The following is a 14,896-nucleotide window of genomic DNA, read 5'->3' on the forward strand; positions in this document are numbered from 1 at the left end:
TGTTAGCCCCTTTAAGACAGGGATCAAGCCTTCCACATCATGTGTCGCCCACATCACTAGTGGGTGGGCAGTAAATCTTCACAGAATCACAGAGCTGGGAGGGATCTTAAAGGTCAATTAGTCCAGTCCCTACTTGAACCATGCTGACTGATTGATCACTGAAGATGTTCCCTGTGCATCTTGTCTCTTAAGCAGGTTATAGGGGACTCCCAGGTTCCTACCCTGTCCACTCACCTCCATCAAAGCCCCCAAAGGCTTAGTCAGAGCAATCTAAGGGGTGGAAACGGGTTAAACACTCTATTTTCAGCAATTGGAGTCCTGCACACCTTTTCACCTACTCTAACCAAACCTTTAGAGAAACTCCTACGATCAGTCAAAGGGGAAAAAGGTGTTTTCTCCTTCCTCTCAGAAGATACTCACATGTACCACTGATTAGATCCCTTCACAACCACATACCCCAATAGCGTAAACTCATTCTACCCGGGCCACCTCCGCCCTTGAATCTGCAACTAGGGAACTTCTCTATGAAGGCCAAAGTCATGTTCTGAGAGACAGGTTTCCTAGCCGTCCTCTGGACATTGGGTCAGAAAACCCCTGTGGTACTAAATGGTCATGGTACATTGGTCTGGGAGACAGGAACCAGGCTCTGATAGTGACTAGCTGTGTCACCTTGGGAAAGTCACTCGTGCTGTAGAAATCTTTACTTTTTTTAAACGATAAAATTAGGGGATCAGACTAGATGATCTCAAAGGTCCTTTGAAAGTCTAAATTTTTTGATTCAAGGATTCTATTTAACACCTCTCATCTTGCGGTTTCCACTTTCCACCTCCCCTAGGATAGCTGGCAGGGACCCCCTTTACCTTCTCTTGCAGGCTTGGTCTTTTTCATCCAGTCAGACACCTGCCTTAAGGAATCAAAGAAGTAGTCTTTTTCATTTTGGCTAATGACCTGGTGAGGGAGAGCAAATGTGAGATTAGATTGCAGCTAAGAACAATGCAAATCCCTGCCCCGTGAGTGGCTCCTTGCTAAGGAAGGAGCAGAAAGGCCGGGCCTGGCCCTGGGAGGTAAGAGAGTTTTCTAGGGGAACCGAGAACATAGGCAGGCAGAAGAGACAGTTGCCTGCGATGAATTATTTTGAATCTTGCTCTTCTATAGTGAAATCACACTTAGAATATAGTATTTAGTTCTGGAAGTCACATTTTCGCCAGCCTACCCATCCAGATTTATTACATACTTTGACCCTTTGCCCACACTGTGGTCCAGCCAAATTGGCCTAGCAGCCACTCACGTAGCCCTCAATCCCCCACGTCTGTGCCTTTGTATGGGCTGTGTATCCCATCTTTCCTCATCTCTATTTCTTAAAATCCCTAATTTCCCTCAAAGCTCAGTTCAGGCACTTCTTCAGACGTGAAGCCTTTCCCAACATTATTTTATTTTTGAGTTCCAAATTTTCTCCCTCCCTCCAGCCCCTTTCCCACCCACTGAGAAAGCAAGAAATATGATACCCATTATACATGGGAAGTGATGCAAAATAAGTGTCCAGATTGGCCATGTTGCCAAAAAAAGCTAGAAAAACAAAGTAAAAAAAACCTTTTGATCTGCACTCAGAGTGCGGCCTTTCCTAATTCACCCCACTGTGAGCACTTTCTCTTCCATCCAGGAAGCAGGCAGGTAGTAAAACCAATAGAGTTCAGGGCCTGGAGTCAGGGAGACTTGAGTTCAAATCCAGCCTCAGACATTTTCTAGCTAGACACTTACTAGCTTTGTAATTCTGGGCAAGTCACTTAACCTCTGACTTCCTCAGTTTCCTCAACTGTAAAATGGGGATAATAATAGCACCTACCTCACAGGGTTGCTGTGAGGAACAAATGAAATACGATGTGTGAAGTACTTAGCACAGTGCCTGGCACGTGGTATGCACTTAATAAATGTTTCGTTTCGTTTCCTTCCTTCCTTCCTTCCTTCCTTCCTTCCTTCCTTCCTTCCTTCCTTCCTTCCTTCCTTCCTTCCTTCCTTCCTTCCTTCCTTCCTTCCTCCTTCCCTTCCCTCTCCCCCCAATCACTTGGTATTTACTACACATGTATGTATATGTACATACATATATGCATATGTGTGCATGTATACACACATATACACACAATATAGAACTATAATACCATATTAAATATAATATAAATGTAAGACTATCACATAGTTAATGCGATGATAATACTGAGGTATTAACTTACATTATAAATGTGGTTTTCCTCCACAGAATAAAAGATATTTGAGGGCAGGAGCTGTTTTTGGTTTTGTCTTTGCGTAGTCATGACTTAGTGTGGGGCCTAGCACATAGCAGGTGCTTAGTAAATCCTTCCTTATTGAGTGAGTGACTAGGTGGTGCACGTCCAGAGGAAGTTAAGCGGAATGCAGAGAAGACTAAAAACTATATCATTCAAGGATTTGTTGAAGAAACTTATCCTGAAGAAAACAAAATGTGGGGGCGCTTATAATAGATCTAAAGTATGACAGATTAAAGTACTTAATGAGCTATCATGCAGATGAAGGATTGCTAATTCAACTTTCTATGGTTAGCCCTAAAGGACAAAACTAGTAGCAATGAGTGCAAGTCACAGAAAGGGAGATTTCAGCTGAATATAATTTTTTAAAATAGTAATAATACTTTGAGGTATCTATAAACTCTCAGACATGGGTATTTCCTTCAGTGGTGCAGATAGCAACCTCTCTGTGCCTTCCTGATCTGTGCAACTGCGGTACATGATTCTTTCCATGAATGCCCCATAAGGACCGACCCAATGTACTGAGGATCTTCCTATTTCTTGACATTTTATGGATACCAGCGGAGGACAGTGGATGCACATGACCTGACTACTTCCTTTTTTGGTCACCCATTTCTTTGATAATATCTTTTCACTGCTTTTGTTGCACGCTTTGCTCTAGGTAGCATGCTAACATTCGCCTCTCCATTGCCTCTTGTGCGACTTTAATTCTTTGCAGACTGTGGCACTGAATTACTTATAAACATCACTAGAATAACATTAATATTGAAAAGGTGGACTTTTCCATAGGCAATTCCTCCTGTTAAATTATGGACCCATATAATTGTTCATTTGAGATGTGTTTCCAATATATATGTACTAAACATACAACTGGACAACAGATATTTTTCATCCACTTGGTTTTTCATGTATAGATAGGCCAAACTCTTGAGTGATTATGGATCTCCTTAGGAGGCTCTCCGATATTTCAGGATTTGATGTGATCAGCACAATGTCATCACTGCCAGAAGCATCAGGAAATCATTTTGACAATATATCTGGACCTCCCCCATTAGTGACAAACACCTGTGGCCATTGTATACTCTTTTTCAAGTTTTGTTTTTGGTCATTCATTAGCTGGACTGGGTCTTCTGGTCACCTTCTCCATTGTAGGCTCAGCTAGGGTAAATTGGTGTCCCCCACTCCAAAACTCTAAGTTTTTCACCCCTCCTGAGCACCAAGCCCTCCCACCACTGTCTGCTGCCATTATTACTGTCATACCTTGTCTGAAATCCTGACAAATAGGCTACAACCCTCCCAGGAGCTCAGTTGCAGGTGAGTGCTGATGTTTTGACACAGGTCCTGAACCTTTGTGTTGGCTCCAACTTCAAAGATCTGAAAGAAGCAGAGCCATCAGTTATGGGGGAGAAAGGCTGATCTTACATGTGGGCAGGACTGGAATGGAGGACAGGAGAAAATGAGGAAGTCTAACCCCTGGCATAGCATGGCCAAACAGAAGAACCAGGACAGTCTCTCTACTGTGGGAATGTCTGTGAATATGTGAGCTTTCCCTCTGCTCTTCCCACAGGAACTCAAGAGAGGCTGGGGTATTTTCTCTGCAGTGAGGATGTAAAGAAAACAAGTCAGGGTTATAATTCATGATCTTTTGTATTCTTTAGCGCTGGAGGGGACATCATAGGTCATCTAGTCCAATTCCCTCAAATTACACATGAAGAAACTAAATAGAGGGAGTGACTTGCCCAAGGTCACACAGTCAGTGAGCAGTAGAACTGGGATTAGAGCTCAAGTCTTCTGATGATTAGTCTAGAGTTCTTTTCACTATTGTTGCTCTTCCAGAGCACTAAATATGGCATCGGAGGTCTTTGGCTTAAATCCTAGTTTTACTACTTACTACTTGTCATTGGAGTTTCTGGGGCTTCAGAGGTTAGATTAGTTGACTTTAAAAGTGGCACAGTGAAGAGAGCACCAGGCCTGGAATCAGAAAGACTAATCTTTGTGAGTTTGAATCTGGCCTCAGACATGTACTAGCTGTGTGACCCCTGGGAAAGTCACTTAACCCTTTTTGCCAACGGCAAACCACTCTAGTATCTTTGCCAAGAAAACTCTAAGTGAGGTCAAGAAGAGTTGGACAGGACTGAAACTATTGAACAATAACAAAAGGTTAGTTCCAGCTCTGATCTATGACTTTACCTTTTGAAGACTCAAGGACTAGAACAGGTGAAAAACATCTAAAATACAGCTGTCTCTCCATTACCCAAGGGCCAATGATTTACTTCATAGCTTCTCTCATCCATGGCTTTTTCTCTTACTCCTTCCATTTGTCTCTTTGTCTTGGGCCATTTTCTACTAGGACCTCTCCCCCCCAAATAGGACAGGGCTAGAGACAGGAGGCGATTCCCCCCCCCATCTTATTTATTTCAACAAATTATAAAGTACAGGAAAAGTCTGAATACTATAGTACTCCATGTGGTATTAGGCACACAGCAAGAGATTAATCAATACTCCTCGAGCTAAACAAAATTATTGGACTAAGACTCAGGTCTGGGTTTCAGTGGTGGCTCTTTTGTCAATTTTCCGTTTAATTCAAGGCAGGGTATCTCAACTCTTTGTGCCTCAACTTCCTCAACTGTAGAATGGGGATATCACTTTCTGTCTTATTTACCTCATAAGGTGGGGTTGTGAGGATTAAATGAAATTAATTGAGAACATTCTTGAAAGTTTGAAGTGCTAGTCCTTGAAGATAAAGCTAGAAACTTTGGTCCCAGAGAGAAGCTGAGAAAATATACTTCCCTCCCACCTTTACATACGGGGACTATAGGTGTGAAGCTCTTCATACATTGTCAGGCTTGTGCTTCTAAGTTTGCCTTTCTCTGCCCCCCTCCCCTCTGTTGTATTCTTTGTTACGAAAAATGGCTCCCTGGGTAGGGCCAAAAAAAAGATATGTTTGGAAATGAAGGTGATATAAAAGCAAAAGGCATCTGTAAAAAAAATTATTAAAACCAGTGGCCAAAAAATGAATTTAAGAATTTCATTCTTCTTTACCATTTCTGGTTTCTCTTAGTTCAGAGAAGGTCAGCTAGGATATTATCCTTCAAAAACTCAGATACACATCTCTTCAGGAGTCTAGTAATAGCCATGGGTTTGATAGCCCCAGATCATACCTGGCTTAGAGCTAATTGTTAAATTTTCATTATGAGCATTTACACCTAAGAAATCAGCAAATGCTGACAAATCAGACCTTGACTTATTGCTTTGTTGATTGTCTATATGTAAGAAAGTGATAGAGAAAGTGTTAATAATGCAAATTAAACTTAAAAGTACATCATAGGTGTATTTTTTTTCTCCTGGAGAGCCAGTTGTTAAATATTTAGTAGCATACCAGTAGTAACACCCAAACATTGGCAGACCCAAGTTCAGGGACCCATGCCCAAACAGAGGCTGGAGGAGTAGCCTACACTTGGAGGAAATGCCTGAGCCTCTCACCTCATCTGTGTCATTGGGGAAGTAAACCTTGTGGCAGATCTTGGTGATGTTTTGCTGAATGGCCTCCACTTCTGCATGGTGAGGGGGATACTTCCGGGGGCCAGTCCTAGAAAAGAACAGCACAAAAAGTGTGGCCAACCTCAGGATTGAAAGTAGCTTGTTAGCTCAGTAGGGTGGGCTACAGTGTCAATAAAGCTGAGATTCCAGAGTCAATCCCTGACTGGGCCAAATTGTTTTGCTCAGTGACCCTGGACTATCCCCCCAATCCTAGCTAACCAACAGTGAGTCTGTGTGTGCTATTGGTCATAGGAAGAAGACAGTGAGAGTGAGCCAACCCTACTAATAAAAACACAATTCTGTACCCATTACTCTTTTGTGTATACTCTAAGATCCACAGAAATTGCTGCTCCTGTTTATAATATTCCATCTAGGCAGCTAGGAGGCATAGATCCTGCCTCAAGATACTGACCAGCTGTGAGACCCTGGCAAGTCACTTAACCTTTGTTTGCCTCAGTTTCCGCATTTGTGAAATGGCGTAATAATAACACCTACCCCCTAAAGATGTCATGAGGATAAAATGATTATATTGGTAAAGCCCTTTGCAAACCTTAAAATGTTATGTGAATATAAATTATTATTATCAATTAATTTTCTGACTCCATGCTTCTGTACTAACTATCTCTTATGCCTGGAATGTACTTCCTCTCTCTTATCAAATATATTGAAAAATACTTTGATGCTCATCTCAAGGGCCACCTCTCCTGACTCCCCCAGTTGCTAATGTCCTTCTACCCAGTGGAATTTACTTTGGATCTATTTTGTATATATCTGTGTTTCTGTTGTTTCCCTCCAGTAGAACATACTCTCCACGAGGCCAGAGGCTGCTTCATTTTTATCTGCATCCTCAATTGTTGTTGAATCATTTCAGCTGCGTTTGACTCTGTGACCCCATTTGGAGTTTTCTTGGCATAGATACTGGAATGGTGTGCCATTTCCTTCTCCAGCTCATTTTACAGATGAGGAAACTGAGGCAAACAGGATTCAGTGACTTGCCCAGGGTGGTTCTTTCTTCCTTGTTGTCCTTCCTTCTCAAAGAAGACCATGACATCAGAAAGGTGATGTCATGACTTGTGAGTGAATTGGATTTAAATGACAGAGGGCTGTACAAGGTCATCAGCCTCACTCTCTCCTCTAGAGCCATCTGGGTCCAGTGGCAAAATATAGATCAGGACGACTGGAGATGGCAAAATGCAGTGGGAGGGTCACACCGATAGTAAGTGCTTGAGGCAGGATTTGAACTCACTAGATGAGTTTTCCTGACCCCAGGCCTGGTGCTGTATCCACTGCGCCACCTAGCTGCCCTAGTTACATATAACATGCTTAGTAAATGCTTGTGGAATGAAGGGTATTCCTAAGGACTGGCTCTCACTAACCAGGCCTCTATTACAAAATGAATGAGTGAATGCTCATCTGTGGGTAGTACTGTTGTTTATTGACTGACCGATTAACTGACTGCTGGGAGGTTTGGTCCCAAAGGTAATGAATATATATGGAAATCAAACAGCTTTCAATCCCTAACCTTATGGAGCTCATTATTGGTAGAGGGCAGGCTTTGGCTCAGACTGTGAAGGTGTCAAAGTTTGCTGTTAGTGCTCCACGCTGCCTTTTTTTGCCTCAGATTTTACAGAAGAGTGGGCTGAACTTGATGGCTTCCTAGGATCTTTCTGGATCTAAATCTCTGATCCAATGATCCTTTTCTGCATTGTATGATAGAAAGCGCATCAGACTGAGAACCAACAGCCAAGTTGGAGTCCCAGCTCACTAGCAACAGGACCCTCGATAAGTCACTTTATTCTTCTGCGCCTGAGTTTCCTCCACTGTAAATTGAGGGAGTCAGAGTTGTGATCTCTGAGGTCCTTTCTGATGCTAGCATTCTACCATCTGTGTTGTTTTTCCCACAAAATAAGATTACAAACTAGAATGTGCTGTTTGGGGCTACTGTCTGGCTGGAGCTGTCCTTGGCCCTCCCCATCCCGTGGCTTCTGGGGAAGGCCTCCCCACTCAATTCCTGAATAAAGGATTCATTCAACCACAGGACAGTGCATTTCATTGCAGGGCAGCTGGGCTGGGCTTTCCTACAGCTGTTGATTTAAGGGGCACCACTGAAGGCCTGGGAGCTCTTCTGGAATCTGTCTCAAGATCAGGTCTGTTGGGCCCAGATGTTACCGCCTTCTCGCTCTCAGTTTAGAAGGGAACAAACAACTGTGACCCAGTGGTCACAGAGCCCCAAGTCAGGACTAGGGAATGGCAAGGTAGGCAGCTCCTAGGATACTCAGAGGGGTGTCATGAAGGATACTTTTTAATGTCAATGTTTAGAAATGCTTATTTTCAATGCCAAGAAATTCTATTCTCTGTGGCACGTAGGATTTATTGTGGGAAGAGTTAAGCTGCGCGTGTTACAGAGAAGACTCAAAACCTTTGGCGGACAGTCACGCATAGGGCCAGGGCATCAATGCCATTTTCTGTCCTTGCCTGGAGTGCATAAATACCTTGTACTGGCTTAGCTCTTTTTAGTGGGATCTGGAAGTCATCTCATCCCCTTTGCATCATGGCCTTGTGCTGGAAATCTTCTTCAGCATGGTCTAGTGAAGAGAGCCCTTGATTTCAGAGTCAGATCTGTCTTTTCACTACCTGTGTGACTTTAACCAAGTCAATTAACCCTCTAGGTTTCAGTTTCTTTTTCTATAAAACAAGGGGAACTGTACAATTTTAAGGTCCCTTGCAGTTCTAAATCCTGCGATCTTAAGTTGCTTTGTTTATTTTCCTGTCTCTGAGCAAGCTTCTCCTAATCCCTTCCAGATGATAGAAACAAATAGGGTATCTGTGTGTATTTTTTCCTACCAAAATTTCCAGGATCAGAGAGTTTACATTTTTCTTCGGAGTTTTGATAACCCTTTTCTTTAGAGTAGTTCTTTCTGTTCAGTCTCCATCCCTCCAGCTACAATTTCTATGCATCCCTTCTTGGCTATCTGTCCACTAACTTGTCATTTTTAGAGACCTCATCCTGTTATCTACAATCCCAGATGCCCTCAGGCAGCCTTAGCTCAGTGCTATCGTTTCTCTTTCTCAGTGTTCAAACTAAAGAGATGGGGAGAATTGGAAGAGGAAGCTGTATCCAACTTGGCCACTATACTGTTTCCAGCAGAGCCAGGTCAGTGACTGGGGAAGGGGACTCCTTGAGAACTATTTGGAGTAAAGCCCTCATGGCTATGTGCCACATGTACATCCGGTTAGAGCCCAATGCCAAATAGTTTGAAATGAGGGAGGTCTATACAATATCATCTCTGGCTAGAGGAGGAAGGATGTCAATTTCCTGAATTAGGAAAGGATGCGGAGACCTCTGTGGGGCCCGACTTTCTCTGGATCAGCACCAGAAAACTCTAGAGGCCTATAGTTTAACTTCGCTCTCAGGTCTCAGGCCTTCTCCCTCCCAATTCGCTCATAGAGATTCTCCCAGAGGAGATAGCCCTGGCCGGGGCCCAGCAACTCCTCTATCCTCAGTGAGGTCTCTCTGGGTTGCTGCTGCTCAGATCTGGACAGAGTAGAGACATCCTCTACTCTCTAAACCCCACTTTCATGAGCACAGAAGGTTGTAAGAGAGAGGGGGGAAGACATGGAGGTGGGGAGGAAGAAACAAATAACAGAGTTGGGAAAAGTCAACAAGCATTTATTAAGCATCTACTACGAGCTAGGCATTGTGCTAAGCACTGGGAATACCAAGAAAGGCAAAAAAAAATCTCTGCTCATAACTTATAGTCTAATGAGAGAGACAACATGCAAACAGCTGTGCAGAAACAAGTATAGACATGGGATAAATTGGACATAATCCCAGAGCGAAGGCATGATAATTAAGGGGGACCAGAAAAGCTTGTTGTTGAAGATGAGATTAGCTGGGCCTTGAAGGAAGCCAGGTTCACTAGATCGAAGAGTCATTGGAGAAGAGGCAGGTATTGCAAGACCGGAGATGTACGAAGGGGCCAGGTTATGAAGAGCTTTAAAGGACAAATAGAAAAGTTTGGATTTGATCCTGGAGGCGATAGGAAGCTACTGGAGTTTATTGAATAGTTGGGCACGTGGTCAGACCTTTAGGAAAATAATTTTGACAGCTGAGTGGAGGATGGATTGGAGAGGGGGAAGAAAATTGAATTAGAGAGACCAACTAGAAGATTCATACAATAGTCCAGGTATGAAGTGATGAGGGTCAGTGTCGGGAAAGATAAGCGAGTCTCTGTGAAAGACATTACATATCATAGAATCAATAGGACATGGCAACTGATTGGATGTGGGGGATGAGAGAGTGCGAGCACTCAAGAATGATGCCTAAGTTGTGAGCCTGGATGACTGGGTGGATGATGGTGCCCTCGACAGTAATAGGAAATTAGGAAAAAAGGAGGGCTTGAGGGAAAAGATAACGATTTTAGAGAAACACAAAGTCAAGGGGAGGGGAGGAGAAACAGGCAACAGAAAAAGAGGGAGGAGAGGGGGAGAAAGGGGAAGTCACAGGAAGAGAGAGAAAAGGGTAGAGAAATAAACAGAAATTGTGCTATAGAGAAAACACACATGGTAGGAAAAGAGACATAAAGATTGCATCAGAGAGGGGTAGGAAGAGAAGAGAGGCAGAGTGTGGCTGAGAGTGAGACAAAGACAGGAAATGAGACAGTGACAGAAATGGAAATGGGTAAGAGATAAAGATAGGGAGACGCAGAGAGAAATATCTATCTAAAAAAGACAGCAACAGTTACTTGAGCTTCTACAGACTACTTCTGGCTTTCTGGAACCACAGAGGACTAGAAGGGCATAGATATTTGATGCCCACAGATAATCCACAGAATTATGATCTCTTAATCATATGAGATCTCATTTCAAACCCCAACAAGCATTTCCTTTCCCACCTAACCTTTTACTAGAGCTGGGGGAAGCCTTTAACAGGAGTGAGTTAGAATACTATACCACCTTTCTCCTGAGCCTGCCCTTGGAGGGAAGACTTCCCAGGCAGGGAAGCTGTCAGCAATTAGGGAATAAGGCCGAAAAGGAGTGGCAGGATGACCAAGGTCCCAGGCTAGTTCGCTGGGAACAGCCTCAACTTCTAATGCAGCAGGTGCAAGGGGTCCTTCTCCTTCAGTCTGGTCTCCTCATTGCTTGTATGTGCCATACTTTTCTCTCCCTATCCTCTCTCTGCCCCTTCCCCATTTTCTCTGTTTACCCAAATCCTACCATCCTTGAGGGCCCAGGTCAAGTTTCACCTCCTCTAGAAGGCCCCCGACTGCTACTCTGACCTCTGATCTCTTCTAACTTAAACAATTATTTGATTGTATTCTCTCCTGTATTGTTCTCTCCCTGTCCAATGTGAGTGAATTTTGGTTTTCCCAATTAGAATGGGAGTCTCTTGAGGGCAAGAATTTCTCCTTTTCTGGTCTCTTTGACAGTGTCTAAGGCTCAGTAGAAACCTGTTGACTGACAGGAGGAGCAATTACCTCATCACCTTTTGAATCCTTCTGCTGCAATCAGGTGCAATGTGTTGCTTCTTCCTCCTTGACTCGATGAACTTCTGGGTGTGTGGCAGCAGTGTTTTACTGGGTGGGAAGAGGCCGGTGCAGAGCCAGAGAAGTTGCCAACCACGCTCCAAGCTGTAACTGAAGAAACAACCAGCCACCACTTGCCACTCATCATAGCCAATAAGGAGTGAGTTAGTGGAGGGGGCCCTTTGGGCATCCCACTGAATGCTGAATCCTGGGGAGCCCCAGGGCACAAAAACTATATATTTCCCACATAATCAACCGCAGGTAGCAATATGGAGAACGTTATCTAAGTACTAGGAGCTAGGAGAACCTTGGACCTAACCTGATCTTCTACCCTTTAAGGGAGAAGTCAGATATATATATAGTGTGTATACATATATGTATATGTGTGTATCTGTATATATGTGCGTATATATATATATATATATATAGTATGTATACATATATGTATACGTATATGTATGTATCTGTATATATATGTATATATAGTGTGTATATGTGTATGTATATATACTTATATACTCTATACACATGTATACACATGCATATATGTATATATACATATATGTATACACATGTGTGTATATATACACATTGAAAGAGACATATATGTATTTATAGATTCACATGTATATGCGTATGTATATATATGTGCAAAAATCTATTTTTGCCTCCTACTTTCCTTCCCTATTGAAAAAAGAAAAAAAATACTTGTAACAAATATGCATAGTCATGCAAAATGATTCCCAGACTGGTCAGTAAGACAGGATTTTTTAAAAACTTGGGCTCTGTGATATTTTTTAAAAATGTTTTTGGCTAATTTTTTGATAGCCTACCGGTTAGTGTTGTTCGTCAGTTGCTTCATGATCTGGCAGTACACTTCATCCCTCAATATGGCCTCCTGGACAGCAGCTGCGAAGATCTGATCGGTGAGCTTCATGGTATCCCCGGACTGTTTGGATGGGTAGTCTCCCATATACTTCAAGATGGGTGGGAGGCAGTGAAGGAAAAGGGAATTTGCTAGACTTTGGTGGAGTAGAAAAGTGGAAGTGGAGGCTCTGGAAGGTGTATATGCAGTTTAATATGCAAACTATAGCTCCCAATTAGTACAGTAGGCTGGAGGCAGCTAGGTGGCACAGTGGGTAGAGCACTGGACTTGGAATCACGACGACCTGAGCTCCAAAGAGAGAATAACATACCCATTCAGTTGGGGAGAGAAATCTATCTTAACCTATAGGAAGTAGGAGTGGAAAGGGGAAGGAAAAGGGAGGGGGGCTGATAGAAGGGAGGACAGATGGAGGGAGGTGGTGGTCAGAAGCAAAACATTAGTGAGGAGAAAAAGGCAGAAAGGAGAGAGAAAAGCTTAAGGAGGGGAGGGAATAGGTTGGAGAGAAAGACCCAACTAGTAACCATAACTGTGAATGTGAATGGGATGAACTCTCCCATAAAATGGAAGCAGCAGAGTGGATTAAAAACCATAATCCCACAATATATCATTTATAAGAAACACATCTGAAGCAGAGAGATACACACAGAATAAAGGTAAAAGGCTGGAGCAGAATATATTATGCTTCAGTTGAAATGAAAAAAGCAGGGGTAGCAATCCTGATCTCAGACAAAGCAAAAGCAAAAAAATAGGTCTAATTAAAGGAGATAAGGAAGGAAACTTCATCCTGCTGAAAGGTACCACAGACCAGGTTTTCTTAAACTTTTTCCACTCATGACCCTATTTTACTTTTAGCAGCATTAGTTAGCATTGCATGGCCTGAAGACAAGCACAGTGCAAAGTGCATATGCTTTGCATTCAGAACCAAGGCTGCAGTTAAGTTGTGTGACACAACACCAGTAAGTGCTGCCAGAAACACCTAGGATTCAGTACTCGTTTGATTTTTTAATTAATTTTTGGCCATTAAGCATTCAGAAATCTTTTACTGTCACCAAATTACAGTTGAAGAAATGCTGCCATAGACAATGAGGTAATCTCAATCATAAACATATACACACCAAGTGGTATAGCACCCAAATTCTTAGAGAAGTCAAGTGAGTTATAGGAAGAAATAGCAAAACTATACTAGTGGGGGACTTCAACCTCCCCCTCTCAGAACTAGATAAATCTAACCAAGAGAGAAAGAAATTAAGGAGGTGAACAGAATTTTAGAAAAGTTAGATATGTAGACCTCTGTAGAAAACTGAATGGGGATAGAAAGGAATATACCTTTTTCTCAGTGGCACATGGGACCTACACAAAAATTGACCATATACTAGGGCATAAAAACTTCAAAATCCATTGCAGGAAGGTAGAAATATTAAATGCATCCTTTTCAAATCATGATGCAATAAAAATTACATGTAATAAAGGGCCATGGAAAGATAGACTACAAATTAAGTGGAAACTAAATAATCTAATCCTAAAGAATGAGTGGATCAAACAAGAAATCACAGAAATAATCAATAACTTCCTCCAAGAGAATGACAATAATGAAACAACATACCAAAACTTAAGGGATGCAGCCAAAGCAGTTCTTAGGGGAAATTTTATAACTCTAAATGCTTACATGAATAAAATAGAGAAAAAGGAGATCAATGAATTGGGCATGCAACAAAAAAAGCTAAAAAAAGAAGTACTGAGCTCAAATACTTCCTCAGACACAGCTACTCAGCTGGTGATGCTAGGCAAAACTTCTTTTAGCCTCAGTTTCCTCATCTGTAAAATGGGAATGATAATAGCCCCTATCTCACAGTGTTGTTGAAGATCAAATGAGATAATCTGTATAAAATGCTTTACAAATTTTAAAGTGCTATATAAATGTTATTATTATTAATAACAACAATGATAATAAGTCATAGGTTTGAGTTCCATAAGAACTTAATTCTATGGACACATAATGACCTCTAACCTTGGCCACAGACTAACTGATGAACAGTCATCTCCCAAACATCATTGGGTCTGAGTGAAAGAGTGAGAGAGTATTGATGGCTAAGTGCAGTTCATCCCCATTAATGGAGACCAATTGCTACAGTGTCTAACTACTATGGTACCCTGACATGGCCTTGAATAGAGACCGTCAGCTGGGAGTAGGAGACATTTAGAAGCACTATCACATAGCAGACAGAATGCTAGCCTGGGTGTTAAGAAGACCTCAGTTCAAATCCCGCCCATTTCTATGTGACCCTGAGATACGTACATCTCTCTGTGGTTCAGTTTCTTCATCTATAAAATAATGGGATTGGATTCAATAGCATCTAAAGTCCCTTTTATATAGCTCTAAATCTATAACCTATAACCCACATCTTCACTCTACCATTTATTTACTATGGGATCATAAGCCAGTCACGTAATCTTTCTGAGCCCGAGTTCCTTTATATATGAAGCAGAAACAATACTTACAGTACCTACTTCATAGGGTTGTTGGGAGGCTTGAATGATATGGTATTGGTGTTCCAAAAGTCCAAGTGCGGTTTTAAGCTTTGATACCTTTGGGGATACTCTACATATATAAAGTGTCAGCTAAATAAATAAATAAATAAATAAATGTCAACTCTTAGAATGGTTTA

At 42.1% G+C, this 14,896-nt stretch overlaps 1 protein-coding gene across 1 annotated transcript in view; it reads right to left on the reverse strand.

Annotated features, from left to right (window-relative positions):
- Nucleotides 1-14,896, reverse strand: part of MYO7B (myosin VIIB) — a 163,548-nt gene that overhangs the window by 9,609 nt on the left and 139,043 nt on the right. The window contains exons 38-42 of the mRNA XM_078146147.1: nucleotides 12,178-12,331; nucleotides 11,297-11,455; nucleotides 5,763-5,868; nucleotides 3,540-3,653; nucleotides 861-948 (exon numbers count right to left, since the gene is read on the reverse strand). Of these exons, the coding sequence (XP_078002273.1) occupies nucleotides 861-948; nucleotides 3,540-3,653; nucleotides 5,763-5,868; nucleotides 11,297-11,455; nucleotides 12,178-12,331 (621 nt within the window). The remainder of the gene's footprint in view (nucleotides 1-860; nucleotides 949-3,539; nucleotides 3,654-5,762; nucleotides 5,869-11,296; nucleotides 11,456-12,177; nucleotides 12,332-14,896) is intronic.

Source organism: Phascolarctos cinereus, unplaced genomic scaffold (genome assembly GCF_003287225.1).
Source record: "Phascolarctos cinereus isolate Bilbo 61053 unplaced genomic scaffold, phaCin_HiC Scaffold_726;HRSCAF=1367, whole genome shotgun sequence".
NCBI classification, from domain to species: Eukaryota; Metazoa; Chordata; class Mammalia; order Diprotodontia; family Phascolarctidae; genus Phascolarctos; species Phascolarctos cinereus.